This window comes from Magallana gigas, chromosome 4 (genome assembly GCF_963853765.1).
Source record: "Magallana gigas chromosome 4, xbMagGiga1.1, whole genome shotgun sequence".
NCBI lineage: Eukaryota > Metazoa > Mollusca > Bivalvia > Ostreida > Ostreidae > Magallana > Magallana gigas.
In genome coordinates this window covers 30,387,124-30,402,042 of record NC_088856.1, presented here as the reverse complement: position 1 = coordinate 30,402,042, position 14,919 = coordinate 30,387,124, and the positions used below count along the sequence as shown (strand labels likewise).

General features: G+C 33.6%; 2 protein-coding genes across 2 annotated transcripts in view; one reads left to right on the top strand and one right to left on the bottom strand.

The window, feature by feature from the left end:
• The window catches only part of LOC136269641 (ubiquitin-like modifier-activating enzyme 1), a 110,567-nt gene that overhangs the window by 16,228 nt on the left and 79,420 nt on the right, over positions 1–14,919 (top strand). The gene's annotated exons all lie outside the window — the stretch shown is intronic.
• LOC117682144 (E3 ubiquitin-protein ligase TRIM71-like) lies at positions 814–9,922 on the bottom strand. Its single transcript, XM_066081984.1, has 2 exons — positions 9,764–9,922; positions 814–2,948 (listed from the first exon to the last, which is right to left on the bottom strand). Exon 2 carries the CDS (start codon positions 2,935–2,937, stop codon positions 1,279–1,281), a length of 1,659 nt encoding a protein of 552 aa, XP_065938056.1. The 5' UTR covers positions 2,938–2,948; positions 9,764–9,922; the 3' UTR covers positions 814–1,278.

The window sequence follows — 14,919 nt, the reverse complement described above, 5'->3', positions numbered from 1 at the left end:
AGTGACCTTATTTCACTTTTTATAATCATTTATAGTTCTGTTTACAATTTTGTTATCTTTACAATGTTGAGGCCTATTATAAAATTGCTCAGTTAATCCATCTTTGATTTTAGGGTATGATGCCCCCCCCCCCTCTCCCCACATAATAAGCTTCTTTTTAAAGTTTTGTTTAAAATCTTGTCAAATCTTGCAATATAAGACAGTCTAACAATATTATTCATATTTAAGCATTTCGAAATAGGATGAAACAAGAAATATTGTTCAAATCCGCGATGTTGCATATGGGCCTCTTGGTTTTTTGGGCTTTTCTTGGGGGGGGGGGGGGGTCAAAAGTAAACTTTCAGAGAGACGGTTAAATTATAATGCAGAATTTGTAATATGATTGATCGGAAGATTTCTACAATCTGATTAAAATCGGATCCTTGATCCGCTCCTCGTGTAGCGACAATAAAAAAACAAGGAGCGGATCGAGGATCTGATTTTAATCAGGTTGAACATTTCTTTTTTTTTTTCGAATGAGTTTATTATGATACCCACTTTTTAGTTGATTTTAAAAAATGATTTCATTATCATAATGGTACCTACTGCAATATTAAATGAGAATACAATAATACATGTATATATACATACAAGGGTTGAAGTACAGCAAAGCATTTTCCTATGACCAGTTGACACAATAAAACAAGTGCCCCAAATTACATAACCTCTGCTCGAAACATACAAAGCAATGTTTTTCTTGTACTTTTAACAGCTGTTAAAAACAGTTATATATGTTTCAAAAATGTTCTCTTAATATTTATAAATGGTCCCTGTCAAACTAAGCCCTTATGTTTCATTTAAAATATATAAATAATTAATATATTATGATAATATGTAACTTTTACATATATATACATATGTATGTACATGTAATACCAGTATATTGTTTGTATAGGACTGAGCAACATGCGAAATCTACTTCTATCTTGGTAATTGACATGACACTGATGATCATGACACTTGTCAATTTATTTGATAAGGTACAACAGCTGTATATAACATGCAAACAATGCTCAAATGCTACTTACTTTAAATAATGGAATTAGATTAGAGATATTTTTTTTTGAAAATAAAATTAATAATATAATGACAGAATAGAATTGATGAATCCATCAGTATATAAAGGAAAGCAAAGTTTAAATCTATTTCATAGAAAATGCCAACAATGAAATTCAATATACATGTCAGAAAAAGGCCACTTTTGTTTGATTTTCATCATATTTTTATAATTGATGATGTCTACTTTATGTATTGGATTTTCTTTACATTGTTAAACTCGCACACAAACAGATTGTCATTATTGTCCACACATAAACCAAAAGGATTCTCCAGATCACAGTTATCAATGTAATGGAGAAACTGTCCATTCTGATCCAGTATATGGATACAATGGTTCTCAGTGTCTGCTGTTAGTACGCGACTTTGACTGTCTGTTGTGATACCCCAGGGTTGAAATGGATTGTTCTTGGTAACTGAGGGATGACCGGTGTATCTCCATCTGAGTTCCCCTTCCTGATTAACCACCACTACTGCACCAGCCCCATAGTCAGCTACACAGATGTCATGGTTTCTGTTCTCAGTGATGTATTTAGTATAACCATTTCCTGAGTACAGAGGTTTACCTTTATCATCAAATTGAATGGTTTGTTTCTCTGTAGATCCCGAGTAACGGACAACTTTGGATTGAGTTTCATCATCACTGAACATGGTAACCAGGAGATCACCTGTAGAGGTGACACACAGGTTACCAGGCGTCCATTTGGGTAATGTGATCAACTCTTCTGTCTGTCCATTCTTTACTATGTTCACTGTCCCATCCGTCCCATAACAGTACAGTAGATCCCCATCACTGTTTACAGCTATATCATTAGGCTTTTCCTCTGATTTTATTTTAAATGTCCGTACGAGTGAACCTTTAATGTTTAAGCATTTGATATCATTGGTCTCTCCACTCGTCCAAATTCTGTCCTCATTCAGACAGGCAACACTGCGTAGATGTTCATGCCCAGTCTGTATTGCGACAACAAGCTCTGGTTCATCCAGTAGTTCTCTGACTGAAATGGTGGGTTGGTTTAGTGACAAAACATTTTCTTCTGTAGCAGTAGATAATGGGGTGATCTGTCCAAACAAACTATACAGCTTTTCATGGTCTATTGGTTTTGGAATGAATGTTGGCAGTGATACCTGAACCTTGGGTGGAATCTTGCTGAACTCTCTGATCTTAGAGCTGTATTCAATGGTTGAAGATACTTCAGTGGATTTCTCGATTTTCCTTATGGTCTTTAATGTTTCTTTTATGAGAGACTGTATCTGTTTGATTTCATTCAAGTGTTTCTGTAAAATGTCTCTGTGTTTCTCTTTTATCTCGCTGAGTTCAGTTTTCATTTTGTTGATAACGATGTCGATTTCTCTGTGCCACTGCTCTCCTTGTTTGGACATTGTTGTTGTAAGTTTCTCATATCCTCCATCCAGGTTGGCAAGCTGATTTTCCAAGTCGAGTGCAATTTCTTCATACTTAGGGGAAATATGATTCTCGAAGTCTTTTGTGTCCTTTTTAATAACTTCTTTCTTTGTCTTGTAAACTTCAGTAACTTCTACAAAGTTATGTCCCTTGTGCTGCTTAGATGCAGTACAGGAAGAACAAACAAAAATGTTTCCGCAATCCTCACACTGAAATTCACAATTTTTTTGTGGATGTGTTTCACATTTTGGATAAATGAGGTTTGATCTTCGTTCGTGGAAAGGAACTATTTTATGTTTGTCATATCCATCTGAGATGTGATCTACTACACAGTGCTTACAGAGGTTGACATGGCAAAAGTCACAGTAGCTGTGTACATTGGCGGTATCACAAAGGTCACATCGGGGTATATCCTGGGCACTAGAAAGGGGATCCATGGTTGTTCAATCTATAAATAAATAAGAAATTAAAATAATTTTTTTTATGTTCAAATCACTGATAAAAATAAAAGGTTATTACTGTTTTGTAGCATTTTTGTTTTATGTATTCCTGTTTTATAAATAACTACTGTTTAATACTTTGTTTAATAATTTAGTCCTGATACTGGTGCTTGCTGCCCTAACAGGTGCCCTAGTGGTGTAGCAGGCCCTAATACTGGAGCCTGATGCCCTAATGGTGTAGCAGGCCTCAGTACCGGAGCCTGCTTCCCTAATGCCCTAACATCGTGAGGTCTCTGGGTAGATTATATAAGGAGAGAGAGAGAGAGAATGTGAAAAAAGAGCCAGGGGAAAGAGAGCTAGGAGAAAGAGCCATTTGATGTACATTTACAACTTGTTCATTTAATTCGATTCAAAAGAAACTTGTGTTCGTCTTCAATAGATTTATTAGGATCTACTGGTTCTTAAAGTACAACACAGAACCCACAAACGTTTGTGACGCTGGAGAAAGGAGATCCTTTAGCATTGACTCTGGGAGCCTTAAGAGAAAAAACGTCGCAGTTTTCTTAATCCTTATACATAGTTAGACAGCGAAGAATTGATTTTGTATGTAACATTATTTGACTTTAAATTTCTTAAATAAACCCCACATAGACTACTAAACTGCCCCCCCCCCCCTTTTTAAATTATTTTTCAGTCGGACATTGATACAAATCATGGGATAGTTTTCAATAATTTAGAAATCATTTCTAAATAACTCAAGCTGATATCGTTAAGTTTGTTTATCTAGATACATGTATTTTCTTGAGTTAGATATACAGAACATAAGATTCAAAACGAAAGTAGCTTTTTTTCCACACATTTATTCAATCATATATATGTAACAAAACAGAAGGTAGTTGGCCTGCGCAGAGGCTTAGTACAACATACATTTTGAAATTTTTTTGTATTACAATTTTGCACGAAAAAAAGGAGGAAAATATTCATTTACAAGTAAATTTCCGCACATGAAATGTTTCATGCTAAGTATGTCATTAATACAGCAAAGATAGAAGGAAAAAAAATAACCAGGTTGTTACATGAAAAATATATAGATATCAAACATATATTTAGATTTGTACATAAGTAATTAGCAGGTTTATGTAACAGTATATTTCTCTGTTAGATGCGTAGGGGGGATAACAGTATTAGTGTCCAGAAAATCCCCCTACCAGTTTTATAATCTAAAGGTCTGGTCACCTTTAGAGTTACATTTTTCACAATGGCATTCATTTACAAGTAAATTTTCAACTATAAGCATAATATTTCGATTTGTACATAGATATAGCTAGTACATGTAACAGCAAAGTATTTTTCTTGTAGATATGTGTAGGGGAAATCAGTATAAGTGTCCAGAGACTCCCCCTACCAGTTTAATAATCTAAAGGCCAGGTCACCTTTAGACAAACATAGTTTGAAATATAATTACAATTTTTCATTCAATCTATTAAGAATATCAAAATTAAACATAATGCTTTTTGCTGATTTAACTGTCATATAAAACTGTGTCAGTGCACTTTTCAAAAAACATAATAAACCATTATATGTTACAATGTCGTTCAAAACTCTACATTTCATTTTATATTTGTACATTTTATAAGCTACAAAAGATACAACATTATTAACGACAAACGTGTTTTTGTTGCAATATGCAGGAACTTCTACATTACAGTTCAGACAGTTTTTGTCAAAATTTTCTTTCCATTTACTTACACATTTATTACAAGATAAAATATTGTGTATTCATTTGTAATTAAATTCTGATACATTTTTATCAAATATCTTTTTCACTTTTTCTTGGTAGATATTACCCCACAATTGACGGTCATCAATACAAAAAAGTTTGGACCAAAAATTTTCCATTCTAGGCTCTTTTGAATTTTTTTGTAATAAGATGTGGAAAAAAAATTTAGATTTTTTTCCTTCGACATGTTCGAAATATCCATGAAAATTGAAAAACAACTTTGTACTTCTATTATGTGTTATATTCTGTAAGTTAATTTTAGCGGCATATTTCTTAAGGGCACTTTTTAGAGTTATATATTCACATAGGTAATTGTTTGTAGATATCAGACTCTCTTTGATTTCGTTTATTGGTTTGAATCCATTTGAATTGAATAAATCATTCACGTACTTAAAACCGCTTTTAATCCAATTTGGAAAAAAGACTGTTTTTCCTTTATACGTTATATTTCTATTGAACCATATATTCTGAAACTGGATATTCTCTCGATCAGTGTTTTTACATTCATTAAAAGCGCATATTACTTCCTTATAAAAATGTGGGAGGTATTTGATATTTAGGTCTTGTGCGTTTGTAATATTAGTGTTTAATAGATAAGAAATATCTAAATTATATCTTTCTATACAAGCGTTCAAGAGTTGATTTAAATCATTGTTAGAATGAATAAGTTTTGAAACCCATGATGCTTTTAAAGCTTTGACCTTAGTTTCAAAATCGGTGATACCAATCCCTCCATCTGATATATGTCTTATTAGAGTTTTACGCTTTATTCTTTCTCTTTTCCCCCATAGAAACGAGAAAATAATTTTGTTTACTTGTTTAAATATAGTTTGATCAGGGTTTTCAAGTATTGTTGCGACATAAAGAAGCTTAGAAATAATTAAAGAATTAATTATCTGACATTTTCCGAAGAGAGTTAGCTTTCTTGTTCGCCATGAGTCCAATATTTTTTCGAACTCTCTCAGCTTACATAGCCAGTTTTTTCATTACACTCTATTTTATTATGTCCTATGTAAATACCTAGACATTTTACTGTATTTATGTTTATTTTGATATTTTTTATGGTTGTATCCTCCTTAAGAATGTTTCTAAGTTCTCCCAATACTATACATTCAGTTTTTGATAGATTTAATTTTGTTCCTGAAACATTTCCAAAATTTTCTAGGATTTGGATTGCTTGTTCTAGAGAGGTTATGTCTCTTAAAGGAAAGATGCTATCATCGGCATGTTGAATACATTTTATTTCTTTTTCCATATTTTCTAACCTAAAGCCTCGAATTGAATTTGAGCTATTAATTTTTTCATTTAGAATTTCCATTACAAATAAAAATAGTATTGCTGATACGGGACATCCTTGTCGTATTCCTCTGTGCATTTTACATTTTTTAGAAATCCAACCATTATTTTTGATACAGAAATTTGGATTGGTATACAAAATTTTTATCCATTTAATAAAGTTATTCCCAAAATTGAATTTTTCTAGTTATTTTATTAAAAAGTTCCATTCAACTGAATCGAACGCTTTTTGGAAGTCAGCAAATAAGAAAATTCCTTCTTTATTTGTATTTTCGCAATACTCGAAAATATCCAGAATAAGCATAGCATTATTGCCAATATATCTTCCTTTTATATAACCCGATTGATTTTTACTTATTAACCTATCGATTAATTTTTGTAATCTTCTGGCAAATATAAAAGCAATTATTTTATAGTCACAATTAGTGAGACTTATTGGTCTGTAATTTTCTAACTTATCTAATTCCCCTTTTTTATGTATAAGTGAAAGAACTGAACATTTTTGTGTAGAAGTTAATTCTTCTTTGATATAAATTTGGGATGTAGCTTCATATAGAAAATTCCGGATATTTTTCCAAAACATCTTATAAAATTCAACAGGTAAACCGTCTATTCCAGGTGACTTATTATTTTTCATTCCATTTACAGCTTCTGCGCATTCTTGTAATGTTGAGAAATTTTCACAGTATTTGTTATCATTTTCTGACAACACAGCGGATGTATCAATTTGGGCAAGATATGATTCAATTTCATTTAGCGGTATATCTTTTGAGGAATAAAGATTTTCATAGAACTTACATAGTTCATATAAAATATCGTTAGTCTTTACAAAGGTCGATCCTGCATTGCTAACTTTATTTATAACATTTTTTGATTGATGCTTATTTTCAAGTCTTAAGAAGTAGGATGAATTTTTTTCTCCCTCGTCAATCCATTTTGCCCTTGACCTTCTTTGTGCTCCTTTTGATTTAATTTCATATAATGCGTCTAATTCATTCTCTAATTCTTTTTTTCCGTATCATATTAATATTTAAATGATGTTGATGTTCTATTTGCTCTAATTCACTCTCGATAAATTGTATTTTCCGTTTCATATTTTTGCTTTTTTCTTTACAATAACTAATACTGAAATTTTTAACTTTAAGTTTGATCAATTCCCATTTAGTTTTTGGATTCATCTCTAGCTTAATATCATCTGGTAAATTCAATAAAAAATCGTTGATAATTTTACAATACTGTATATCATAAAGGACAGACGTATTTAGCTTCCAATATCCCTTTCCCCTGCTATTGGAGGAAATTTCGCATTTAAAAATTAAAGCAATATGGTCGCTCATTCTTACATTTGAGGCGGACGGCGGCCTACGTAAGTATATATTTTCCGGTTTATAGCAAAAAAGGTGCGTTAAAAAAATATAGTCTATTCTGTTTTTTGCGGTGTCGCTACCATCACACCAAGTGAAACCATTTTTTTCTGGTTTAATTTTTGCCCAAAGATCGACAAAATCGAAATGTTTTTTTAAATGTTTAAAACTATTTAAACTCTTATCTTTATCTTTTAACAGAGAACAGTTGAAATCTCCTACAAGAATTACATTTTCATTATTAATAGAATACTTTGAAATCCATTTTGAAACCTTTCTAAAAAAAATCAACCCGATCGTTCTCAGAATTAGACCTGTGCATAAATATTGACAAGTGTAATAATTTTACTATCATGTTCTATATTCAACAGTATAATTCTGCCATCTGCAGACTTATGCTGGTTTAGTAATGTAAAGTGAAATTTGCTACTTATCAGAATTGAGACACCTTTACTGTGTGAAGAAGTAGAAAAACTATGAAAAGATGTACCTTTCCAGCCTGAATTAAAAATATATTCTTTTTCAGATATAAAATGTGTCTCTTGTAAAAATACGACATCACAATTAATATCATTAACCCAATTGTATAAAATTACTCTTTTTTTATAATCATTAAGTCCACGACAGTTCAAAGAAATAAATTTAACAGAAGTCATTGTTGTGTCCGGTTAATAGAGTTAGTAGAGACAGATTAACACGTGTACTTATCGATGCCTTGCTGCCTGGTTTTTACCGCTCTGGACATGGAGACGGAACGCGGCTTCGTTCGTCGTTTGTCCGCAAGACGCTGTAACAGCTTGCCGAACTTGTTCTGACCGGGCCATGCATCTGGAGCAGTATGTGCGGTTTTTTCGGAGTCCAAGCCGGTGCCCCAGTAGAGATCGTATACGGAGTGGGCGAAGATGGTATGGGGCCTGGAGGAAGCTAAAAGATCATTCATTTCCTTTAACTGATCAATCTTTGCACATAATATTTTCTCCATGACATCATCAGCTTCATCCCTCCACTGTGGGGTGTTAGTAACGGTGTTGCCGATAAGCTTGCACTCCAAAGCTGACTTGGCATCTCGAATTTTGTCTGCTGCCACAAGGTTGCCTGTACGAATAGCTTTGGTTAGCTGGTAGGCCTGCTCTGCAGATTTGAAGTTTTCTCCAAAGATCTTAAGATCGCATGAATAGAAATTCGATAGCACATGTTTTGCGCCTTGGACGGTAGCAACATTTTTTGGATCTGCAACAAATTTTGCGCAAAAGCTTGAGCCGGGTTCGTGTCCGGGTTTTTTGCAGGCTGCGCAACTTTGCTCATTTTGACAATTACGGGTGTAGTGGTCATTTTTCCAGCATTTTGTACATAAGATAGTAGGTTTGTCAGAATTTTGCCCGCGATGCAGGATCTTGCATTTAAGCCCAGCACAGTAGCTAAAGCGTGGTAGAGGTTTTGATGTAAGTGGCTCGATATATATAAAACGATTGCCATTCAAAACGCTTGCATTTTATTGTTTGCAGGGTTTCTGATTTTTTCATATTTGAGCTCACTTTTTGGATTTTGGATGTGCTCCTAACTTTGACAGCATCTCAAGGATGGCGGAGTCATCAACTGAGAGGGGAACCCCGCATATCGTAACTTTGAGCGATTCGTCACTGGGATGTTCTAGGCCAGCGGAGTAGGGGTTCGAGTCATATACAGAGATGTGGTGGTTTTTAAAGTCAAAGCCCTCACATAGAATAGAATCTCTACTTTGTTTATCAGTGAAATAAATTCGCCAAAGATTTCGATCGAGCTGGATGCATTTGATAGCATCAGCGCTAACACAATGACTGACCGCCTCAAGAAGATCGAAATTAGAAATACGTTCGTTCTCTTCTTTGTACAATTCACTATCCTTTATGTAGATAGGCTTGATTAATTGTGCCATTTCGCAGTGACAGAAAAGGAAGTCAAAATGAGTGGTATTTACAGTTATTTACAGGTGCGATTCAATATATACACAATAGGTGACTGGTAAACAGTACTGAGTATGTACTCACTCTTCAGTGCGATTTAGAAAATCCTCCAATAAATCACATGAAATATACGAAGTCGAACAAAATCAAAAACTTCCAAGGGGTAAATTATCCTAGACAATCACCCAGATGAACTTTGGAAGCACAAATTTGCATCAAAGCAAGAAAATAAAGTCAAAATGACAGAGAGGAGTGAAAACGCGTCCACTCTGCTCAGTGTCCCGTGACAGAAGTCAAAGTAGCTTAATAAACTTTATTCATAATATAGAATGATTCATTATAATAGATTAGAATTGTATGTTTTAATAGCCATATCTATGAACTTAATGTTAGTTTTAACTAAGTGAATGTGCACTTATAAAGATTAGGAAAATACAAACCTTTTTTAGAAGAATTTTCACAATTTCTAACTATCTGGTAGGCGTGCCCCCAAATTCCTGCTCTGAATGTGACCACCTGATCAAAGTGGGAAAAAAATACAAGAGATACTTCCCGTTCATCGCTATCGACGTAGTCTGGTTCAAGTTTCACGGGGTAAACAGTGTATTAAAAATCTATAGACTATGTACAGAATAAGACACAAATAAAATTAGTATTTAAGCGGTTGAATTTTTTAGTTCGGGAACTTCCTTATCTGCTTAATTCGCTATAATTCGCTATAATTATACAAAAAAGTATACCTCTTACGCTGGTTATGTTTTTATCAATGCTATATAAACTGTTGGTATTAAAAATATTTATTAAATATTTTTTAGTTCGTCAACTGAATATGAATAACACGAAACCACTCTTTTCCAAAATCTAATACAGTTCTTATTCATGATTGGAGATGTACTCAAAGCTAAATAAGTTCGTGCTATCCCGTTTGGGCGTATATCGATACCAATTTGCTTCAAGCAGGTATCGAGAAATGTTTACTAAGTGTTGTTTACTTTTGTACTTATATTTGAGTTAGAGGGTCATGCATCAAATGTGTCCCAGACATAAAAACTGAATAAGTTTGTAACAGGTCAAGGGCTTGGTTTGGCAAGTAGTTGATCCCTAGTCTTTAGTATTAATATTTTTCTTCTTTCTTTCTTATTAATGGACATACATAGAATCCAGAGGACAATGCATTGCTCGTCAAAAGGAAGGGAAAAACGCTCCCTCTGCAATCCTCACATCCCTTAGCCCCGCCCCGCCCCCCACCCCCCCCCCCAAAAAAAAAAATTAACCAAACACACATAGACATCACATTTCGCAGACGGACTTGTTAGGATATTTAGATCATAATTCAATCATCTAGATATATTAAATTATCACAGTTTAAGATAAAATAATATAACTGTATCATATAAATACTAGTATTGAACTCGAATAGTACATTGTATCCGCATACGGCAGCGTTTAGAGAGAATTCACGTTGTGTAAAAAGCTAGTTAAAATGAATCTAAATGACAATTTTTAATTAAATGTTTCACGTTCCTTTTAAAGGACTGATATTATACAAAATGACATGCAAAACAGAAACGAGATTTTTAAATGAAGGAAAAAAATCTTGGCAGCAAATACATTTTTTTGTATATTAAACTGTCAACTAAATTAGTTAAAATTGCGTATTTCATTTGTACATGTACAAATATATAATCAGTAGTGAGGTAATTTCGTAAGAAGATGGGTGAATAAGATGGCGCAACTGCCCATTTGGTTTAGTCGTAAAATACAATTTCATATCTAACATTTTTTCAATTAAATATATTTGACATGTTAAAATACAAGTTGACAAAAGGTAATTTCTAACTATATTCAGTTTGAAATATTAAAAAAAAAAACCCGATAATTAAGAAAAAAAAAATCCTTAAGTTTTGGTGGTATCGAACCCACAACCTTAAAACCAAAGTTCTATAATATTACCTAATGTCTGGTGCTCTAAAAACTGAGCCATTTCATTCACAACGAAGTGCGTTGTTCAAATGCTATATGAGATATTGGCTACGAATTTACGGACTTGTATTATTTTTCTGCATTTTTTAAAGTAAAGTGGGCCATTTCTCGACATTTTTGTTGATTAAAATCGGTTGAAATTCCATTAAACCGCATTGAGACTATGAAAAAAATTTGGAGCTCAGACCCACTCTATAAAAGAAAGAGCATTGAAGTTTTAAAAATGACACTATTTGGAGGTTTTGACATGCATACGCCAGTTTAAATCAACCTATTGCAAGTATTGAAAATATTCAAGGGTTACAAACCGATGTTACGTTACAATGTAAATATACATTGTTTTTAATCAATTTAAAAAAGTATCAGATTTAATGATATTTTTATTTTGCAGTATCTAATCATTCCTCATATGGGCATTTTACACGCCTAATTCACCCATCTTCTTTGACTCCAAGAGTTACTTCAACATCATTACATTACAAATGGTTTTAATTCTAAATCACAAATTCATTTATCAAAAATCAATTAAAAACAAATTTATTGTTTTAATAAAAACCTGTAACAAAGGCTTCGCAACAACACTTTACAAACCACTAAAGGTAGATGAAGGACATACCCGGATTTAGATCCTCTCCTCCGCCCTTGGAATTAATTTAAAAAAAGCCTCAGACAAATCAACACCTTGACGAAATCCCTCCCCGAAGAAGATTTTCTGGATCCTGCATGGACAGATATCAGGCACGTACAGTATGGGGGGAAGGGGAAGAATATTTTTAAATTCATTTAAAATTAACATGCAGAAAATTTAGTTTGGAAGGCTTAGGGTGCCCCATGATTGGAAATTACAAAAAAATTAACGAAATTATCTTAAGCGATTAGGTAGTTATCGCTCTTCGCTACCGCCTTCCCCTAACACAGATTAAGTTTTTGAAGATTTTCTGGAAAATTTCGGATAAGTCCCCCCCCCCCCCACCAATCACCACTATAAAAAACAACGCGCTACGTGCCTGCATGTTTTCTTTTATGCTCTGCAGACACAGCCACCTGGCGTTACATATTTTTCTCGTAATATAAAGAATACACCGCTTACCTAGTATTTAGGAGGCGGTATTTTTTTTTTACTATGAGAAAAATATTTGATGTAAAGAGCCTGTATTTGTAGAATCTATAAACACGAGGCACGATTTTTACTGCGGCGAAACTAAAAGGGTCAAATAAAACCACGTGGTCTAAATTTAAATAACAATAACATTTGCAGGGGTGACATACAATATTTTTTATACAACTTAAAGCAATATTTTTCACATATGCTATGTTGTGGTGGCTGTGCTATGCCGTTCTTTACTGTACTGTGCTAATTTCATAAGAGTTTTCATGATTAACAATAACATAATGCTATAGAGGTTTACAAACCGCTGACAAAGATATCAGCTGATTTTGATTAAATTTTGAATTGTGTGCTGTAGAAATGGTTCCAATTCATGACAAATGAACTTATCAGTTTATCCACAATACACGACCTTCCACTAGAGAATAATGTTTATGAGTGACATGAATACCGGGACATACAATGTACTCTTGCAAACGGACATGCCCTAGCTGTCGGGATTAATTCCGACTGAACATTTTCTTTTCAGGAATTACAGAATGTTGATGACGATCAAGATACAAGGAATTTAACTTATTTTAAAAATATTTTTCAATATAAATACTAGCATTAGAATCCAAAGTCATCAATTTAAAGTTACAGTCATTTTTTGCTCCTTCAAAACACCCCGCGTTTCGTGTTTTTGGAAGTTTGAAATAATACTATACAACGTACAAAACACCAACAAATGAAAAAACCCAGCAGTCATAATTACAATTTATATAATCTATATACAAAATTTCAAGAGGAAATGTTATACAAAAACGAAAAAACTTATAATTTAATTAATGTTTACGCATTCCTCCTATGCAGGAAGTTTGCATATATTTAATACGTCGGTCAATGTTTCTCAATCATGCTCGAAGAAAATCAACAAACTGTATATTGATGGCTCGACAATTGTAGAAACTTTTTATGTAACAATTGAAAAAGTTTTTATCTTTATTTTTACAAAACCTTTAATATGAAGAACCCCTGTCTGCACTTCGACCTCCTATAGCTTGTGGTATTTTGAATCACGTGTTTACACTCTACACTTTAAAGACTCACGTAGGCGTTAAGTATTTCTCAATCTTAAAATGTTTTTTAAAACCCACTCAACGAAGTTACGAGGGGCACACTGTTTTGATCTGCCCGTCAGTCAGTCAGTTAGTACGACAGTTCGTCAGTCAACCCTGTCTTTTATGTAAGCAAAATTCCTCTTAAACCGCTGTATGGAATTTCGGAGAATTCTGTAGGTATTTAGTACACATTGTGTAGAAAAGCATATTACCAGGAAAGCCTGATTCCCTTTCATCAACAATAGGAATTTTGGTTCTTTTGAACTTAGAATTTTGGCCATCTATTGACTATAGTATAAGTAATTTTTAAGCGCAAATCCTCTGTAACCGATGCAAGGAATTTCGTGAAATGAACACATTTGTTAGTCTTGCCGTTTGGATGGCTGATTTTTATCTATAACTTTAAAGTACAAAAATACATTATATTAGGTGTCCATCTCTTTCAATTTTGGTTCAGTGTAATACCTGATTTTCTATAATCTTTCTGGCCAAATTAGTTTTCGAGATTTTCTCTATTTCAATGTAAAAGTACATCCCATCTACCTCCGTGGATCATAATTTGAACAAACTTAAATCTATACTACCTGATGGTGCTTCCACAAGCTTTTCTAGTCATGTGGTTTTTTAGAGAAAGTACCCCTACGTTGAAAAAAGTTGATCCCCTTCACCCAAAAATGTTTTTGAGTTGAATTGACCCACTGGAATTTGAGAAAAAGTTGAAGAGTTTACAACATCGACGCCAAGGACAGATAATCAACAAATTTTGATCAGAAAATAATGCAAGCCTTCGGCTAAAGTTAACTCATGATAAAAATTTTAAGTCACGGGGCTTTGATATGAGGATATGAAAATATAAGAATGATTGGATGGCGAGTTGTGCCAAGTTTTATTAGCGTGTGGGCGTGTTGTGTGACAGCACGTTAATTGTGCAAATTTGCGCTAACGCAATGGCGTGTTGTGCAAAGTTGTATGAACGGGACGGCGTGCTGTTGGACAGCGCAACGGCGAGTTCTGTTAAGTTGAGTTAGAACAACAGCGTGTTGTTCTGAGTTGTGTTAGTTGTGATAGTGCGACCGCTTTTTTTGCAAAATTTGTGTCAGCGCGACGTGTGATATCTCGACGGTGTGTTGACTGACATCACGGCGGCGTGTTGGTTTTTCGCAACGCGTTCTTGATCTTTTGCAAACGACCCTACCATGACACAATACTTTCATGGAAGATTATTAACATAAGTTGATTAATTCAGACACTCCAAAACAACCTGCAGAGAATCAAACTTGACAATGTTTAAAAATCATTAACGTATAAGTAAAACATGTTGTCTAAATTTTATGAAATATTAAAAGACGGTTTACAAGACATACATATTTCAATGGCAAAAAACTCATAAACTTAATATCTCAAG

Excerpts from the sequence above, each read along its gene's own strand:
- LOC117682144 (XM_066081984.1), bottom strand. The coding sequence starts at position 2,937 with ATGGATCCCCTTTCTAGTGCCCAGGATATACCCCGATGTGACCTTTGT.